The sequence below is a fragment of the Coniophora puteana genome, assembly GCF_000271625.1.
Source record: "Coniophora puteana RWD-64-598 SS2 unplaced genomic scaffold CONPUscaffold_5, whole genome shotgun sequence".
Lineage (NCBI taxonomy): Eukaryota > Fungi > Basidiomycota > Agaricomycetes > Boletales > Coniophoraceae > Coniophora > Coniophora puteana.
Window position 1 is genome coordinate 560,899 of NW_006913057.1, and position 16,111 is coordinate 577,009.

A 16,111-nucleotide genomic window follows, 5' to 3' on the forward strand; every position below is an offset into this window, starting at 1 on the left:
TACCCATGTAGACTACAACAGCGGCGTGCGATGATTCTCATCAGGAGTAGGGTAACATGGGATGTATTTGCACATGAACATCGTAACCTATGTGTGAATGGTGGAGCAGTTTGCGCTGACACATACGTCCATGAGTAGATCCCAGTTTCTTGACGTCTCAAAAACGGGATTTGTTACACCCGCGATGTACCCGGGGCTGTGAGACGCAAGGTCGGCAACAAAAATCTCGATTGTGCATGCGCATACAACTGTAGTAGCTTGGGAGTAGAGTGGCATACGCTGTGGTGCAGTAGGGAAGCGTGGTCGTGTTATACACGGTACGTGAGGAGAGAAAAAGGTGACCCAGAGATAGCTATCTGGCAAGGGAAGAAAATGTGGAGCTGTACTTTCATAATGCAAGACGATGATTCTGATGTTACACGGCCTTGGGTATCAAGCTGAGGTTCATATGATGACAAGCGGGATGTAGTGAATGGATGAAAATCAACATTAAGACAGTAAGATGTATTTTCTCGCTGGCAGTTTGTAATGTACATGTAGAGGTAACGTAATGGATATGCGCGCCGACCCTCTCCTATGTCAGTGATGCCATGAAACTGACATAGGCCAGTGCAATCTGACTGGCAATGTCAGCCTCTGCCATCAGCCTCCTAGCGCCGACGTCGCCTCGAGCAATGGATGCGGCGTCAACTGTCTCATCGCCACCCTGAACGTCGGCGTCGTCTTGATCTTCTTCGTCTGCCTTCGCCTCTTCGTCCACGTCGGCGGCGCTGGCTCTCACCCACTCCTCGCCATCCTCCTCATCGTCAGTGACTTTACAAGGGTCAGATTTCACGAACGGAGAACTCAAATGGGGGACTTACAAACAGGTACATATGGGCGGGACTTTGCCTTGGTGACTGTGCGCTTGCCCAGGACTTCGGTACCGCCTGACGAGGTCTGCGCCGCCGATGACGTTGTGGACTTCTTCTTGTACTGATGTTCAGGAAGTCCTTGCGTCTTCTTTCTTGTTGCTTTCTTCTCGTGGTCGAGGCTGCACGGTTTCTTGCTGTTGGCGCACCGCTTGCAGGCCTTACCGTTGGCGCGAAGGCACACAAAGCCCCTGGGGCCGCACCTCGTACAAGGGGAGGACATGCGGGTCGCCAGGTGGTCGGGGATCGTTTGCGCGATCGTCGGTCGGCGTGGGGCCTGATCTCATTCGGCACTGTGGTGGGGATGAGAGGGAGAGGAACTTACGCGTGCCTTAGGTGGGCCCTTCGTCTTTTTCGCCGTGCTGGCTTTACCCTTCCCCTTGCCTTTCCCAGTCCCCGTCCCCTTCCCCTTCCCCTTCCCCTTCCCTGTCGCGGCTCCTGTGCGCGATCTCTTCGGCGCAGGCTCGTCAGTCGGCGCGCTGGTGGCAGGTCGCTTGGCCGACATCACGAACAATTTCTAGCCAAAGAAAATGAACGATTAGTGAATACATCGGCGTAGGCTCTTTAACTCACCGTTTTAGAATCAGTGATCACCACTGCGTCAAACTTGAGGAGGGTTTTCGCCTTCGGCACGGTGGACGGGTAGAAACCTGCGGCCTGGGGAGCGAACACGCGGACGGCGGAACACGCGATGAATGGGGGCGGTGTCGGTGCTCGCGCAGGGGGAGGCGACGCGTCTCTGGCGGTGATGACGGCGGCGACACGGGAGGAGCGGCGGAATCGAGGGGGGGCGGACGCCGAAACCTCTGCGATTGCAGGAAGAGGGGAGGGAGGTGGGGGGACAAGGCAGTCGTGCCACCACTCGTCGCCACCCATGTCGGCAACGGGCGTCTCCGGTTGCCATTCGAGGCACGTGGTCTTCAGGGCCGGATCGGCGCGGAGCCGATCAAGCGCGGCGCCGATGCCCCGCGAGTCGGCGATGAGGGCAAGGAAGGGGGGTAGAGAGATGATGTGGCGGAGCGCCGCCCACAACGGCACAAGTACGCCTTTGACGTCGTCCTATACGCAGGCAATAGAGATGAGGAGAAAGTGAATAAAGAGATACTACGTACGAATTCGGCGCGCATCCCTCCTTCAAAGTACTGAGTCGGCAACTCGTCTTCGTGGCGGAGCGCCGTTTGCAGGCGCAGCTCGGAGATGCCGAGGAACATCTTCGCGAACTCGATCGTGAACGCGACTGGCCATGCGATCTCGAGTTCCTGCGCCCATGGCGGCATCGTAACGATAGGGACGGCGGGGAGTTGGTGTGCCATGGCGTTGAGGTTGGGCGTGGCGTGTCGTGTCTTGTCGCGATTGAGAATTAGGAAGTCGCGTCAGACGCGGCGCGTCACGCGTCCGCGGACAAATTGGATGTTTATTTACCTTTATTTGTTCATGCTTGCATTGCGCATGAATAATAACTTCGGCACCACGAACACGCCGTTACTGCATGGCACTCTTTTTCCGCGAAGTCGCCGACTTCATGCAGGCAGCAATGGCTGCCAAACGCTCTTCCAGCTCCCTACCTCCTATCCCATCTCATATTAGTGGGAGCTTGGGCAGAAATGCGCTAAAGGCTGTTGATGTGATAGCTGACGCCGATGCATGTCCTGGTGAGCTTCTTTAATTCAAGTTGAATGCTCTAATTGTTTGCAGTTATCATGGATGGCAGTATAGAATACCACTCTCAGCATATCGGAGGCCAGCGCGGGACAAACATAATGCGAGAGATCCTTCTAGAGTCTCACAAGCCTACCCTCAGTTGCCCACTTGGACACCCGCCGTGGGACAGCACCACAGCTGACCCCTTCACACGCCGAATCAAAGTATGCCGCCCATTCAAGCTCCTTGACGACGGAGGGAGAATCCCATTGTGGTACCTACCCAACGTACTAGATGAGGATATGCAGGACAGGGTGGTTCAAGATCTGCAGCAAGTTCACCACTTGCTTACGAAGGATACTGATGGCGCCGCCTCAGCCGAGATGCCTGATACTGCAAAGGGGTGGAGAAGTGCGGCGTACCTTTACAAGGATATCTCCGAGTGTATCCGCGCGCCGCCAGGAGGAATCAATGTCTCGCCGGGATGGTATGCAATTGGCCAGAATGTATGTACACGGTTTGCCTTTGGTTATGTGTTCTGGCATGGGGGATGCTGACTGGCCTACCACCAATTGTAGAACCCATCTAAGGCGCCGACGCCGTCACATCGGCGCATCGCCAGCGTGTGGGCATGGGTGTCGGCGTCAAAGGAGACATTCGCATTGATGTCTGGGATACTTTCTCTGGTCCATCCTGAGCAGTATGCACAGGGTGTAAAATGCATGCAGAGCATCATTGGTAATTCTGATTTACGGGAGTACGCCGAACAGTGGGCTTGCGTCTTCAATGCAGTCACGGCCTTGGCAAATAGGGAGACACCATTTCATCGGGATGGTTCAGGCACATTCCCCTGGTACGACATTCTTCTCACTGTCGGAAGGTACACAAGGGGTCAGCTATCTTTACCGGCACTGGGTTTAGACCTTGACTATTGCCCTGGGACAGTCGTACCTTTCTGTGGGAATGTTTTGCGGCATGGTGTTCCCCATTGTGATGGTGAAAGGATTTGTCTTGCATTTTATATGCGAGAATTTGTACATTTGTGGGCAAAGACTGGGAAGGCGGCGTGGTCTATGGGTCTGGATATAAAGTAGTCCAAATACGATTAAGATTGTAGGTAAATATCATCTTTGTATGTATGCAAGTTAAGCCGTTGTGGTGGCGGATATTCTGATAGTAGGAGGCAGAAGTCTGATATTGCACCATCCCGTAAGGCAACAGCGTCATCTTGGCGTCGGCGTGCAAAAGCCTTGTGACCCGGAGACTTGGCGTCAGATTTGTCGACACGCCGCTGCCACAAGCGAGATTCGGCGTCCCAAGAATTGGGGATCCACACCATTTCGTGGCGAAGAAGTGTCAACTCTTCGCGGCATCGATCAAGTCGGCATCGAGCTCTGAGCCAATGCAACCGTGCGACTGTACATAAAGATACATCAGTGAGCAGTGCATTAGTCAAATATTAGTAACTCACACTGTTGGAGGATCTGGCTATCCCCGTCATCACCAAGTGCCTTGTCAATGTCCAATGACCATAACCAAGGGAGGCCTCTGTGCCGATTCCCTCGTTCTGACGGGTTCAAAAGCGATGTACTTGCGGTGAGATCTTGCAGCGTTAGAAGTTTATACTCTTTGACCTTGCTAGGCTTCTTCGCCAAGGACAACATTGCTTCCCTGGCACGGTTGTAATATAACCTGTATATGTTTATCTTCGCTGTCTGCGCATCGACGCGTTGTCGGGCGGCGTCACTTTTATGTTGACTATGCTTGGCATGCCTGACATCAGTCCGATACAAGACTGACTTCTTCCCGATATACTCTCGAAGCTTCTGGATGGCGTCGTGGGCCTGGCCTTTGCGAAGCTCCATCTCGATGGTGATGAGGGGTCCCAGGCCCTGCATCTTGCATTCGTTGCGACCAAAGGCAGACGGTAGCCCGATTGTACGCCGCTCCGGTTGTATTTGAGCGGCGTCACTCTGCTCCTCCTGGTACTCTTTTGCCATGTCAGAGTCGGCGTGGAGCTCACTGTCCCATATTACGTCGGTGTTATTGCCACCAGCTATATCCAGAGTGATGGAAGTGGAGTTGTCATGGCCAATCACAAGATCACCCATATAGGTAGATGCATCCTCTAAAAATGTGTCGATCATTGTGAGGAGGTTACGCCGATCTGACTCCAGCTTAGCTGGGTCACCACGCTGAACACGCCGCCCCATTTCACGGATAAACGTTTGGATCCTCAGCCTATCATTGGATATTCAATATGTGAATCCACGTTGGCAATTGAATATACGCACTGATACTCTTCAATATCAATTCCCAGGTTCATCCAGCGGATAATGTCAGCCATGGGGTCTTTGGCGGCGTGAGTCTGCAATGGCGGGGCACTCGTGTTCGCAGCTCCTTCAGGTTGCATCGAGACGCCGTTCTTCCGCTGCGAATGTGTCTTGGAGATCTTTTCTGAGCATGCCGCACGACTCGGAAGCTTGCCGATCTTGACCTCAAAGAGCTTGTTTGCATCCAGGTTTTTGTGGCGGGCGGCGTACGCTTTCTTAATGAGAACCTTCCACTCTTGGACCTTGTCTTCCGGGCAGACAGCAGTGAAATCGTTATAGTCTTCGAGAGCGTCGGCATAGCGCTGCAAGGCTTTCTTCCATCGTAGGCTGATCGTCTTGACTGAAATAAGTGTACAACTATTTGTGAGTAGATATCGATCAAGGCGGCATACAAACGCACCGATTTCCATTATTTTACGAAGGTTAGACCATCGCATGTGAGCATTGAGAACGTCCACCCGCCAGGATGTCGACATATTCAAAGTGCTTGCCGCAATGTCATTCAATGCCGCCCAGAGGGTCTCAAGGATTTCACCGTCGACGTGGCCAGTACCTTCAATAAACGTAGGCGAGAACTTAGCGACGCACTCGTCCTTGTGACCATGGACGTGGAAGAGACCGATTGCAGGGATAAGCTCCACCCCATCTGGCCAGGACAAATGTTTGCTTTTCTTCATGCGCTTGGCGAAGTTGATGATGTACTGACACATGATGTCATAATACAGAATGATGCCGAGAAGTAGGGGCCACTGCCAACCCGCATTTGAGGCGACGGCGTCAGAATTTGCTTGCCTGAGGGAATAGTCGGCGTAGATCCGCATAGGTCATATGGTGACTCACTTCTCTCCAGCCTTCAAGTCGGCGGTCGCATTGGGGACAAACCCACCATGCCTGGCACAGGCTACAGAGACAATGCCAGTCGACTGTAGGTGGTTGGTATGCCGCTTGGATTGTACCGCTCGGTGATTATTGCAAGTTGACCTCTGGGGTACCTGTGAGTCTGTCGGCGTGATGCGCGGTATCACCCAATACTTACCGCATAGTTATTCTCTGTACTAGCCAAGTGCGCCTCGTACTTCTCCTTGTTGACGGTGTATGCCAGACCGTCGGCAAACCCTACGTCGTTTTCTGGACGCCGCATGTGAAGGTTTTGCTGCTTGAAATTCCCATCAAGCACAAGATGCTGATAATGCATCCACTTTGGTCTGTGACACGGTAAGAGAATGAACATGTGTTGTTGTTAGACGTACCCAGTATTCTTCCAATCCTCAGGCAGGTTCTTGCCTGGCTGCGGGCATGCCATGCAGAAGGGTGCCAGTGATCCTACCGCTGTTTCCTCATCATGCAGACCATAGCCATGTCCATGTTGTTGCCGCGTTGTCAGCCTTAGCCACTGGCGTGCACACCGCGTCAGTTCACGGTACCGATCCTAGGAGTCACTTTAGTGGAAATGCGGCGTAAGAAGTGTTCACGGCCACCGACTGGGATTACATCCGGATGGATAGTGTTTGTGACTCGCATCAGACGCCTCCAGTATGCATTGGGAGCGACCTTCGTCTCCAAGTTTGCCACCATAAAGTCGTTAAGAACATCAAATGTGAATGCCGTCCTAGGTGCCTTTTGAGAACCGGGATATAACCTCATGTCAAGGAGTTGCTTGTGATGGGCGGCCATGGGCTCGCATTGACACCAGTTGATGGGTAGTTCGTAGACGCCAGATACATCTATCACAGTTATGTGTGCTACTTGTGGTCGGCGTCGCTCTGTGGTGTCGTCGGCGTACAGTTGGAGCGGTGTCCCTCGGCGGTAGTCCATGATTTCTTGTGCAAGGGTCTTCTTTGTGGTGTTGTCGGCGTGGATATCTTCACCATTGTCGGCGTCGTCTACATCCATCCAATCGTCGGCGTCGTTGTTGTTAGTGTGCCATGAGGGCAACTTTGCACAAGGGCATATATCCCCATCATGCCCCATATTAATGGCAAGCCCGAGAGAGGTTGAGGACGCCGCCGACCAGTGGTCTTTGTCCCAGACCTCAAGTGCATGGAAGAGCAGCTTCTGATGCGTGGAACGCATACAGCCTTGGCAAAGCTCTGGCACGCCAAAGCAAGAAAGACATCTCCAACTGGCTTCCTTCACTCCGCATGTTCGGCATGAATCAGACTTCCGGCACTCTTGTTCTACCATCGTTCCCAAGTACGATTCTTCGACTGCCAACCAGTCTTTCATAAAATCGGATTGCAGCTAGCATCGAATGAAGTCAAGCAATTGAAAGAATCTTCGTTTGCTTACATAGGATCGCTTCGGCACCGGAGTAGGTCCTTCGGGGACTTCAGGATCCTGATACTCCATCTCCACTTGGGTTTCAAACATAGACTTGTTCGTAGGTGGATTCATGTTTGATGGCGTTTGCTCAGGTTGAAATGCCTGCAGAGTTGGAACCAACTTAGTTCTCTTACGACCATGCCGGGTTTCTTCTTGTTCCACATCGAAGAGATACGTGTTCGAGTTACCTGACAACTCCCAGTTGGTTTTGCCTCGTTTGCTCATGGTAACGGAGGTTGTTGGCAGGCAAGACAAGGCAATAAGGGGGTGAAAAAAGAAACAAGGCACGGCCTGGGAACTTCAATGCCGTTTCTTCCCGGCGCTTGGCAGCATGCCGACATTTGCCGCATATACCCCATGCAGTTGATAATGGACAGCCGACGGGTGCCGATTGCAAATTCATCATCTCATCAGGCCACCTCTTTGCCTCCGACGTCGGCTGGTTGCCACGAAGCTTAAATCATGGCTTGTGATCTATCCCCATTTAGGCAAATCTCCATTCAATCGGCTGCAAACCATGATTTTACGCATCGAGATCGGATCTCTCTGAACCGACTGATTGGCGACAATGAATCAGTGCCGGCCTTGCACACGTTCAAGGGTAACTGTGAGAACTCCACTCGCCATCACTTGACCAACATATCTCGGAGGGGCAAGGCCATGGCCTAGTAAGTGTTTTTATTCGTATTCGAGAGTTGAACTAGGACTTGACGCGGGTGCCGACCTGAACGAGGAGTATTCTTGGTCGTTTACATTAGTAATGCACCCTATATAATTTCATCCATGTGACAAGAACTCCTAGTCATTATTCATATCCGCTTGAAGGCTCCAGTAAGTGTTCCTCAGGATGGTACGGATCTGGAACTGGAGATAAACACTCAGGCAATGCCGACCTTGGGATATTTTATCCCAGGTGCATGAGGTGTTCTATTTAACACCATCAAGTGTTTGGTCTTTGAGCTGTGTGACAAGGAACTCCTTGCCATCGTTCAGTGATGTTATCCTATCAGGACAAATTTGGATGCAATACAGGCATGAGGACCCTGTGTCTGTGAGGCACCGTTCACATCCATTTGAAGGCTCTAGTGGGTGCTCCTAGGGATACTTATGTGACGCCGACGTTGGGGGAGATTGTTCCATGTGCATGAGGTGTTCTATTTAGCAACATCAAACATTTGTTCTTTCAACCGTGTGACAAGGAACTCCTTGTCATCGTTTACGTCCATTTGAAGGCTCGTATGGGAGTTCCTACGGATACTTATGCAACGCCGACTTTGGGCCAGGTTGTCCCAGGTGCCTTTTAGCAGCATCAAACATTTGTTCTTTTAGTCGTATGATAGGGAACCTCTTGTCCATACGCACATCCAAATCAGGATGCCAGTGCGCGTCGAAAGGAATCACGGTCACGTGCCCTGTGGGATGAATCAACAAAGAGTCACCGCGGTGCCTGAATCACAAAAGGGAAACCATTGCACGGCCGTTCGGTAACTCCAACCTCGCCCATCACTTGAGAAGCACATCACTCCCCACGTCCCACCATAATGTCCGACAACGAAGACGACTTCTTCACTAAGCTTGCAAAAAAGGATGCAAATAACGACTCTTCCACTCCGGATGCAGCCGAAGCCGACGGCTTCACGGAGGAGGAAGAGGAAATTTTACAGACTGCACTGGCCGAATGGAAGGTGAAAGCTGGCAGCGATGACACATCTGCTTTGGCAAAACTCTCTGCCCGAGCTGCAAAGGACGTTGCAGGCCTTAGAGAGGTGGACTCTTCAGCCGAACTGGAGCAGGTGTGTAGTTTTTACACCCGCCTATGTTTTTCTTACTTGGTAAATACTCATGGATGGTAAGGCTGTCAGTGTGTGGCTTACAAACGAGACAACGGTCGCCAAGATTTTGTGGAAACCCAACTGGCAACCAGGGAGGAAGTGGAACGCTTTCGACATTGCGGAGCTTCGCCAACAGCCCAACTACCTGGCCAAGATGGACACCTTGTGGGAGGAACAGCTGGCGGCAATCAAGACGATGATGCCGACTGTGAGCCCTGAAGATTATCCTCAGTTCCCTTCCAGGGGTAGTTCCCATTGGTTGTCCCTGTACAGTCGGGCTCGGAGCTTGGTATACCTTGACTTAGACCAGGCGACAGTAGACGAGTACAAGAAGGTCGCCGATAGTGCCAACACGACTGGTGCACCTCCGGATATTCAAGACTTGTGAGTACCCCGCTCTTGAACGAGGCAGTGGCTGACGCCGACATGGCATAGGACCTTTGATCGCCGATTCAAGCCAGCTCTGAAGAATGTTGCCGACTACCTGTGGAAAGGCTGGCGTGTCATTGTCAAGATCGAGTATGCAAAGTACAAGGCCGATGGCGGCGTGCGATTTGGATGGTATGCTTCCCGTTTCAATGGGAGATATGGACTGAAGCTCATGGATAACAGCTGGGATGGCACTAGAATACATCGTATGCCTGGGACGAAGGCATTCACCTCTGTGGAAGGGATGGAACCAGGCTCCTGCCCCTGCTTCAAGGGATGGGTTGACTATGGACACGCTGGCACAGGTGGGCATGTATCATGACGCCGCCATTGACAAACTAATGCCGTACTCCGACGCCGCCATTAGGTCAAGGCACGAAGGAAGCCATAGCCAAAGCATCGGCACCAAAGCGGACACCAGTCCAATCGGATGCCGACGGCTACCCCAAGGTTCCACCAACCTACCGGAACACGAAGGACCTCCAGAACATATGCCGACAGTTTGTGACCATGGCTCTCGCCCATGCTTCCCACCGCACAAAAGTCGAGGTACCTTGGTCAACAATTTCTGAGGGGAATTCCGAGTACATTGAAGGCGACGCATTCCCCCTATTCTGCTACGACGCCGACGATGGTGATGTTCCCGTCTACCTTGTCAATCCTTGCAACATGCACATTGAACCTCTGAAAACCCTTATCGATCACTGGCGCGAGCAAGAAAAGAAGGGTCTCCGGCCTGTTCGCTTCACCCAGGATTTCCTAGATGAGCTCCCGGCTGGAAGGTATAGGGCTAAGCGACGGTTTGGTAAATCATACAAGGACGCCGACATAGCACGCGCATTCGTTCCCCAGAAGAAATCATCATCATCTCCATCGGCGTCCAAAGGGTCAACGGCAGCGGTGTCAGCGAGAGCACAACAAAAAGCGCCAAAGCCAACAAAAGCGCGTGTGCCTCGTCATTTGAAGCGGCGTCGAACAACTGCCAAGCGCACTGACGATGTCGATGAGGATGCCTCCTCTAGCTCCTCCGAGGATAAGGCCATGGATATTTCTCTGGTTCCTCGGCGCCCTAAGAAGAGGGTGAGGCCAGTCATCCACTCAGATGAGTCGGGTGATGAAGGGACTGCTGGTGTGTCTGGTAAGAAAGCTGTTTTGCTCGTATGCCAACGACTGACGGCGGCGACATTGAATGATAAGTAGGAGATGCCAGCAACGTCGCCCAGGAGGATGACGGAGAGGACGAGGAGGATGAAGATGAGGAGGAGGAAGAGGAGGACGAGGAGGACGAGGATGGGGAGGAGGGGGAGGGGGAGGAAGAGGGGGAGGAAGAAGATGAAGAGGAGAGTGTTGACAAGGATGACAAGGACGCGAACGAAGCATTCAAGGAGCATGCTGACAAGCAGAGTGCGGAAACTGTTGAGGCACGGGATGAAGATCATGCCGACGAGGACGACTCTGAGATGGATGAGGTGGAAGACCAGGTGGATGCCGGCATGGAGGAAGCTGACACGGAGGAGCAGGAGCAGGAGCAGGAGCAGGAGCAGGAGCAGGAGCAGGAGCAGGAGCAGGCGCAAGGGCAAGGGCAAGGTGACGCCGCCCACGTGCAACGACTTTCAGCAGGTAAGTCGCTCTTATGCCTCCCCCCTTCACAGCTTGGTCATTATCTCATTGCTCCTACATTGAAGACGCCGCTGCCATCGGCATCACAGTGTCAAAGCCCACAAGCGGCATGTGGTCTAGCAATGCTCCTGCCTTTGCTGCCGTGTTGAGCTCGATGTCGGCAGGCGTTGATGTAGCTGCAACCACAGGTGCACCAAAGGGAACTCAAGTGTCCATGGACCATCAAACGGTGTCTGCAAAGGCAACAATCAAGGATGACTGCCGTCCCAGGATGGCCAAGAGTGCTGTAGCCTTGGCATCAGAGCCTAGAGGCCCCCGCAGCAGCAGGAAGGCGCCAGTTCGTGGTCAGACATTGAAGGCGGCAACAGACCCCTTGGGGGCATCGAATGTCGGCGTCAAAACCAGGGCCCAACTCAAGGACATGTCCAATACGATGGTCACAAGGAGCCGCGGCGTCAATAAGGTACCAGTCCCCTTGATTTCTTCTCTCACTCACTGACATGTAACAGAGGAAACCGGACATGGCCAAGGAGGCTGTGCCTTCGAAGAGGAGAAAGACACGCCGATAGTTAATAACACCTCCCATTCACATGACAAGCTAATAGAACCCAGACATCGTTATTTCTGTTGTATATACTTCTTTGCTTCTACTCCTTTGTTCCTGTCTTCACATCTACTCTCTCCCTGATCGTATTATGGGCTCTACACAAACAGAACCATGTTCATTCTTTTGTATATCCAAGTCAATTGAGTACTACACAAGCAGGATCGTAGTTAATTAGACCGAGAAATGACATGAAGTGACAAGAGCTGTGCTATCTGGGAGAGAACCATGGTGTCTCGCCTGTCGGCGTCCAACTCAGCAGCAACCGTCGGGAACACTCGGTCCAGGTGACCCCTTGCCATCTCCAAATTCGTGCGGATGAGGTGGGCTGTCTCCTGAACCCTGTTCATCGGCGCCGCAATGTCGCGGGGGAATGACTTGCGTATAATGAGTTCAAACAAATCGGTCATGAGAGTGTCTGCCACTGAGCCAGGCGGAGACTGAAGGAGCTCGCCCATGACGCCGTTCCGGAACGAACGGCGGAACTCCTCTCTCACCTGTTCCTCGGTATCCTCGTCGTCGGGCGGGTTACTCGGGTCGGCGTCCATGTTTGAGTCCGGGGCATCTGTGGAGGACGACCCGTCATCTACAATTGTATTAGTCATAATGGTGCATAAAAAAGTATGGCGCGCACCATCGTCATGACTTTCCTCTGCGCCGCCCTCTGATTGCCTGTACGCGTCGGCGTACTGTAACGGACCTTTGAGCGCAAAGGTTGAAGAAACCCTGATGAGTGAATGGGTGCGGTGATACTGGGCGGCGTACCATGCTGGGGTTGGCCGGCGGGCGGCCCACCCGGACTACTCGATCCTGCTCCGGAAGGGCTGGGGCCCTGGAGGGCGGCGAAGGGTGAGGGCCCAGTCAGCGTGAACGGGTTGGCACCTTGCAATGCTGCCCAGGGCGACGGCGATGTGGATTGAGGAGCGGCGGCGCCGGGACCTTGGAGGGCAGCGAACGAGGACACAAAGCTCCCAAATGGAGCGGCGTGAGCCGACGGCTGCCCAGCAGCAGCAGTCCCGGAAGGTGCAGCTTGCAGGGAGGAGAACATGCCGCCCCCAAAGGGAGACGGGCGCGTAGAACTACTGCCTGTGGACGCGTCGGGATAGGTATAGATCTAGCAAAGACAACAGACTCACCTTGCATGGAGGCGCTATCGGCACGGCCGGCGGCGTACTTCTGTGCTTCACTGTCAAGATCTAAGGGCTGTTAACCGTTGAAATGGGGACTGAAGACGGCGACGCACCAAACGTGTCGCTGTCTCCCGTGCGTGGGATGCCGATTTGACCCTTTCGGGCAGCTGTAATATTACAGTACACGGTATCCCCGGGATGAGGTGACCAAGGATCTAGTCAGCGTGGGCAGCGGCACAGATTCATGGCGGTTGTACTCACTCTGGTTGTCTTTGGCGGACATGGTGGGCAGAAAATAGGAAGCTCGCGAGAAAAGACAAGGCCAAAGGGTTCTTTTGGGGTATACAAACATGTGCAAACTAAGGACAATGACGCCGTTCTGAGCGCCGCCCAAACAAACACAAACAAAAAAACTTCGTGTGCCTTTGCATTCTAGCCGCCGAACCCCCCTTCCCCACAAGCCACATTTCTCGAACCCACCATGCCCGTGTTCCCTTCCCCCACCTGTCTCCCTGGCATGGTTATCGACACCAACCAGCCCCACACCATTCAGACCTTTGTCGACACCCTGGACCACCGATGGCAGCAGATGTTGATGTTCTCGAGGATGGGCGGCATCAACAAGGTCGTGTTTGATCAGGAGTGGCTCAAGGAGCAGGTGCGTGCCACTCAGGTGTTTGGCTGTCATGATGCTCATGCCGCTCAGAATGAACTTGGACCTATTATTCAGGCAATCTCTCACCCCAACCCCTACCCCGATATCCAGTGGAGACCCTTTGTGGCTAGTATCTTGCTACAGCGCGGCAACATCTTCTCCTCCGACTTCGTCACGGATCCCACGCAGATGAACTTCGGTCACCTCACGAAGGCACCACCGGTCCAAAATATCGGCGTGGACTGGTGGAAAAACGTCCCATTCTCAGCCGCTGTAGGTTCTCTTTCCCAACTCCACACCAGGTCGATGACTGAGTCCTCATACAGCAAGACGTCGCGATGGGCAGCGCCGAAACAGTAAGTGTTTCTCCCATTCATAGCCAGGCCACGCTAATACCTGGTTGGCGACAGGATGCTCCCTCGGCTCAGCCCGTCGAGCCCGTTGCCCCACCCACGTCGGCGTCAACAAGCGGACAGTCCAAGGCCGCCAAGAAGCCTGCCGACATTGTTATCGACGACGACGTCCCTGCCAAGCCATCAAGGCAGAAGAAGGCTACACCCAGGGATTCCGACGCCGACGGTGAAGGTGACGCCGACGGCCCCAGCGCAAAGAAGAAGGCCAAGCCATCTGGGATGTCAAAGGCGGCGGCGGAGAAGTCGAAGGAGACAACAAAGGGGAAGGAAACTGCGAAGAGCAAGGCAGCGGGGAAGACGGCAGCGGGGAAGAAGGGGAAGGCGTCTCAGGCAGCGGCTGAGGCAGAGGAGGAAGAAGAAGCTGAGGAAGAGGTGGTTGTCGAGCAGGACGATGACGCCGCCGCGGCGGCAAAGGGCAAGAAGACTGCCAAAACGAAGGCGCCAAAGAAGGGCACCAAGGTAAGATCAGTTTGGCTACGATACCAGCAGCATGTTGACCTACACCAGGGCGCCAACCAGCCTGTCAAGGCGGGCAGCACGGCCAAGCCAGCTGCTCTCCCTGTTACTGGCCAGAACACTTGGAAGGCGCCGTCCACTGATGCGGGCGGCGCATCTGTGGGCGAAGGCACCAGTGTGAGTGTTTTTCCATCATGCCGCGGGATACGATACTGACGCCGCGTTTGTCAGGTTCCTGCTGAGGTTAACCTTGGTGCGTACGCCAAGCCATTTCCCCGGGGCACGCCGGTTCTGCCTCACATGCTTGTCGCACGCCGCTCACTCTCCCCTACAGACTTGCTGTTCGCCGATGTCGATGTGCCCGCTAACGTCGGCGACATGCGCCCTTATCTTGAGCGGCAGAAGCAGTTTGCCAAGGAGATCGTCAAGCATTCCTTCTCGTCTCATACTCGCTACGAGGGCCGCTTGGAGGCCCAGGATCTTCGGCTAGAGGCCCATATGAAGGCGGTCAATGGCCGCATTGACGACTTCATGAAGCGAATGGAGGCGCAAGTCAATAACCTCGTGAAGGTGGAGAAGAGCAACCAGGCGCTCCTGAAGAAGATCTTGAAGCAAGAGGGCAAGTCGGCGTCAGGATCGCCTTCGGCGTCCACTGCGTCGAAGGGCCTTCTCGCTGAGAACAAGGACGAGAACCAGTATCGTCTGGATACTGTTCGGTTGGAGGAAGGCGGCGGGAAGGCGTGGACGTTGACGCCGCCAAAGAGGGCAGGCTCAGCGAGTGAGCTGCCTGCAGAAAGCCCCCCACGCCAGTCCCCTTCATTCGTTCAAATGGATGAAGGCGCCGACAACGACGAGGACGCCGCCACCGAGCGCATCGCTCCCAGCTCGCCTGCCAACGATGAGGAGGATGGGGAGGAGGAATAGAGGGCATGTTCTTTTTACGCCGTTTATATCTGCACTTGTATATATCACGAAATTTATTGTCATACTCTTGTATATATGTGCTTATCATCCATGTGGGCTCCATGAGTTTATTCTATGGCCCTACCCTTGTTCCCTTTTATATGAACCAGATCTATAGACTTCAATGCCGACATTGCAAAAATAACAAGCCCATACAGTACAACGGGTTTTGGTCATTCAATCTTGCTATATGTCCACATGTCGGCGCCAACTCCTCGTCTCAGACACAATGACAAGTTAGCATCAACGCATAACTGGGCCAGTGATATTATAGGAAGCCAGCATTTCTATCCTCCAGCCAAAATATATACCCCACCCTCTACGGACACGACGATTCTAAATATGCACGCCGACATCTACCATGCGGCATGCTGATGGGGATCAGTTGTGTTGATGTGCTAAACTGATAGCAGCATTTATGTGTCATCATTTGTCTCCTTCAGCCAACATATATCCATATCAATGCTTGTGTGTGGCTTTAAGGGGTTCCATACCTGGCTGCTCAGTATGTGTCGTCATTGGACACGACCTTCTCAGCTATAGTCACAACGAAGTGACGCCGCCGTCTGTTTTTCTTTCAAATTTAAATTTCCACATCAAAGGACTATTAAAACATGTATAGCGAAGCTATTCCCATTGAAAGGGGATAAACAATTGGGGCACTTGGTCCGCTGTCACGACCTTGGTATACCAGCTTTACGCCGACCATCAGCCCTGGAATGTCGTTACAATGGATATCGTCTACATACACTCGTTGGCTGCGTCCACGGACCCGACCTCCTTAGCCATGCCTCCCTGAACG

General features: G+C 53.4%; 6 protein-coding genes across 6 annotated transcripts; 3 read left to right on the top strand and 3 right to left on the bottom strand.

Annotated features, from left to right (window-relative positions):
- Nucleotides 1–574: 574 nt before the first annotated feature.
- CONPUDRAFT_152730 (uncharacterized protein) lies at nucleotides 575–2,224 on the bottom strand (the record flags this gene model as incomplete). Its single annotated transcript, XM_007769509.1, has 5 exons — nucleotides 575–813; nucleotides 864–1,188; nucleotides 1,237–1,428; nucleotides 1,485–1,970; nucleotides 2,024–2,224. 5 exons carry the CDS (start codon nucleotides 2,222–2,224, stop codon nucleotides 575–577), a joined length of 1,443 nt encoding a protein of 480 aa, XP_007767699.1.
- Nucleotides 2,225–3,184: 960 nt separating this feature from the next.
- CONPUDRAFT_54101 (uncharacterized protein) lies at nucleotides 3,185–3,646 on the top strand (the record flags this gene model as incomplete). The annotated part of the gene is made up of 1 exon (XM_007769172.1): nucleotides 3,185–3,646. A coding segment is annotated over one exon (462 nt), but the record flags the coding sequence as incomplete, so codon positions are not given.
- Nucleotides 3,647–3,908: 262 nt separating this feature from the next.
- Nucleotides 3,909–6,958, bottom strand: CONPUDRAFT_152732 (uncharacterized protein; the record flags this gene model as incomplete). The annotated part of the gene is made up of 9 exons (XM_007769510.1): nucleotides 3,909–3,968; nucleotides 4,024–4,036; nucleotides 4,353–4,793; nucleotides 4,847–5,225; nucleotides 5,286–5,677; nucleotides 5,726–5,868; nucleotides 5,922–6,090; nucleotides 6,136–6,314; nucleotides 6,368–6,958. 9 exons carry the CDS (start codon nucleotides 6,956–6,958, stop codon nucleotides 3,909–3,911), a joined length of 2,367 nt encoding a protein of 788 aa, XP_007767700.1.
- Nucleotides 6,959–8,748: 1,790 nt separating this feature from the next.
- CONPUDRAFT_72212 (uncharacterized protein) lies at nucleotides 8,749–11,657 on the top strand (the record flags this gene model as incomplete). The annotated part of the gene is made up of 7 exons (XM_007769281.1): nucleotides 8,749–9,000; nucleotides 9,062–9,423; nucleotides 9,475–9,773; nucleotides 9,836–10,597; nucleotides 10,669–11,088; nucleotides 11,121–11,551; nucleotides 11,598–11,657. The coding sequence occupies 7 exons, from the start codon at nucleotides 8,749–8,751 to the stop codon at nucleotides 11,655–11,657; spliced, it is 2,586 nt and encodes an 861-aa protein (XP_007767471.1).
- Nucleotides 11,658–11,862: 205 nt separating this feature from the next.
- On the bottom strand, nucleotides 11,863–13,105 carry CONPUDRAFT_152734 (uncharacterized protein; the record flags this gene model as incomplete). The annotated part of the gene is made up of 6 exons (XM_007769511.1): nucleotides 11,863–12,278; nucleotides 12,327–12,392; nucleotides 12,458–12,778; nucleotides 12,829–12,888; nucleotides 12,936–13,037; nucleotides 13,084–13,105. 6 exons carry the CDS (start codon nucleotides 13,103–13,105, stop codon nucleotides 11,863–11,865), a joined length of 987 nt encoding a protein of 328 aa, XP_007767701.1.
- Nucleotides 13,106–13,303: 198 nt separating this feature from the next.
- CONPUDRAFT_152735 (uncharacterized protein) lies at nucleotides 13,304–15,270 on the top strand (the record flags this gene model as incomplete). The annotated part of the gene is made up of 6 exons (XM_007769512.1): nucleotides 13,304–13,480; nucleotides 13,529–13,750; nucleotides 13,804–13,833; nucleotides 13,888–14,349; nucleotides 14,398–14,523; nucleotides 14,578–15,270. The coding sequence occupies 6 exons, from the start codon at nucleotides 13,304–13,306 to the stop codon at nucleotides 15,268–15,270; spliced, it is 1,710 nt and encodes a 569-aa protein (XP_007767702.1).
- Nucleotides 15,271–16,111: the final 841 nt, after the last annotated feature.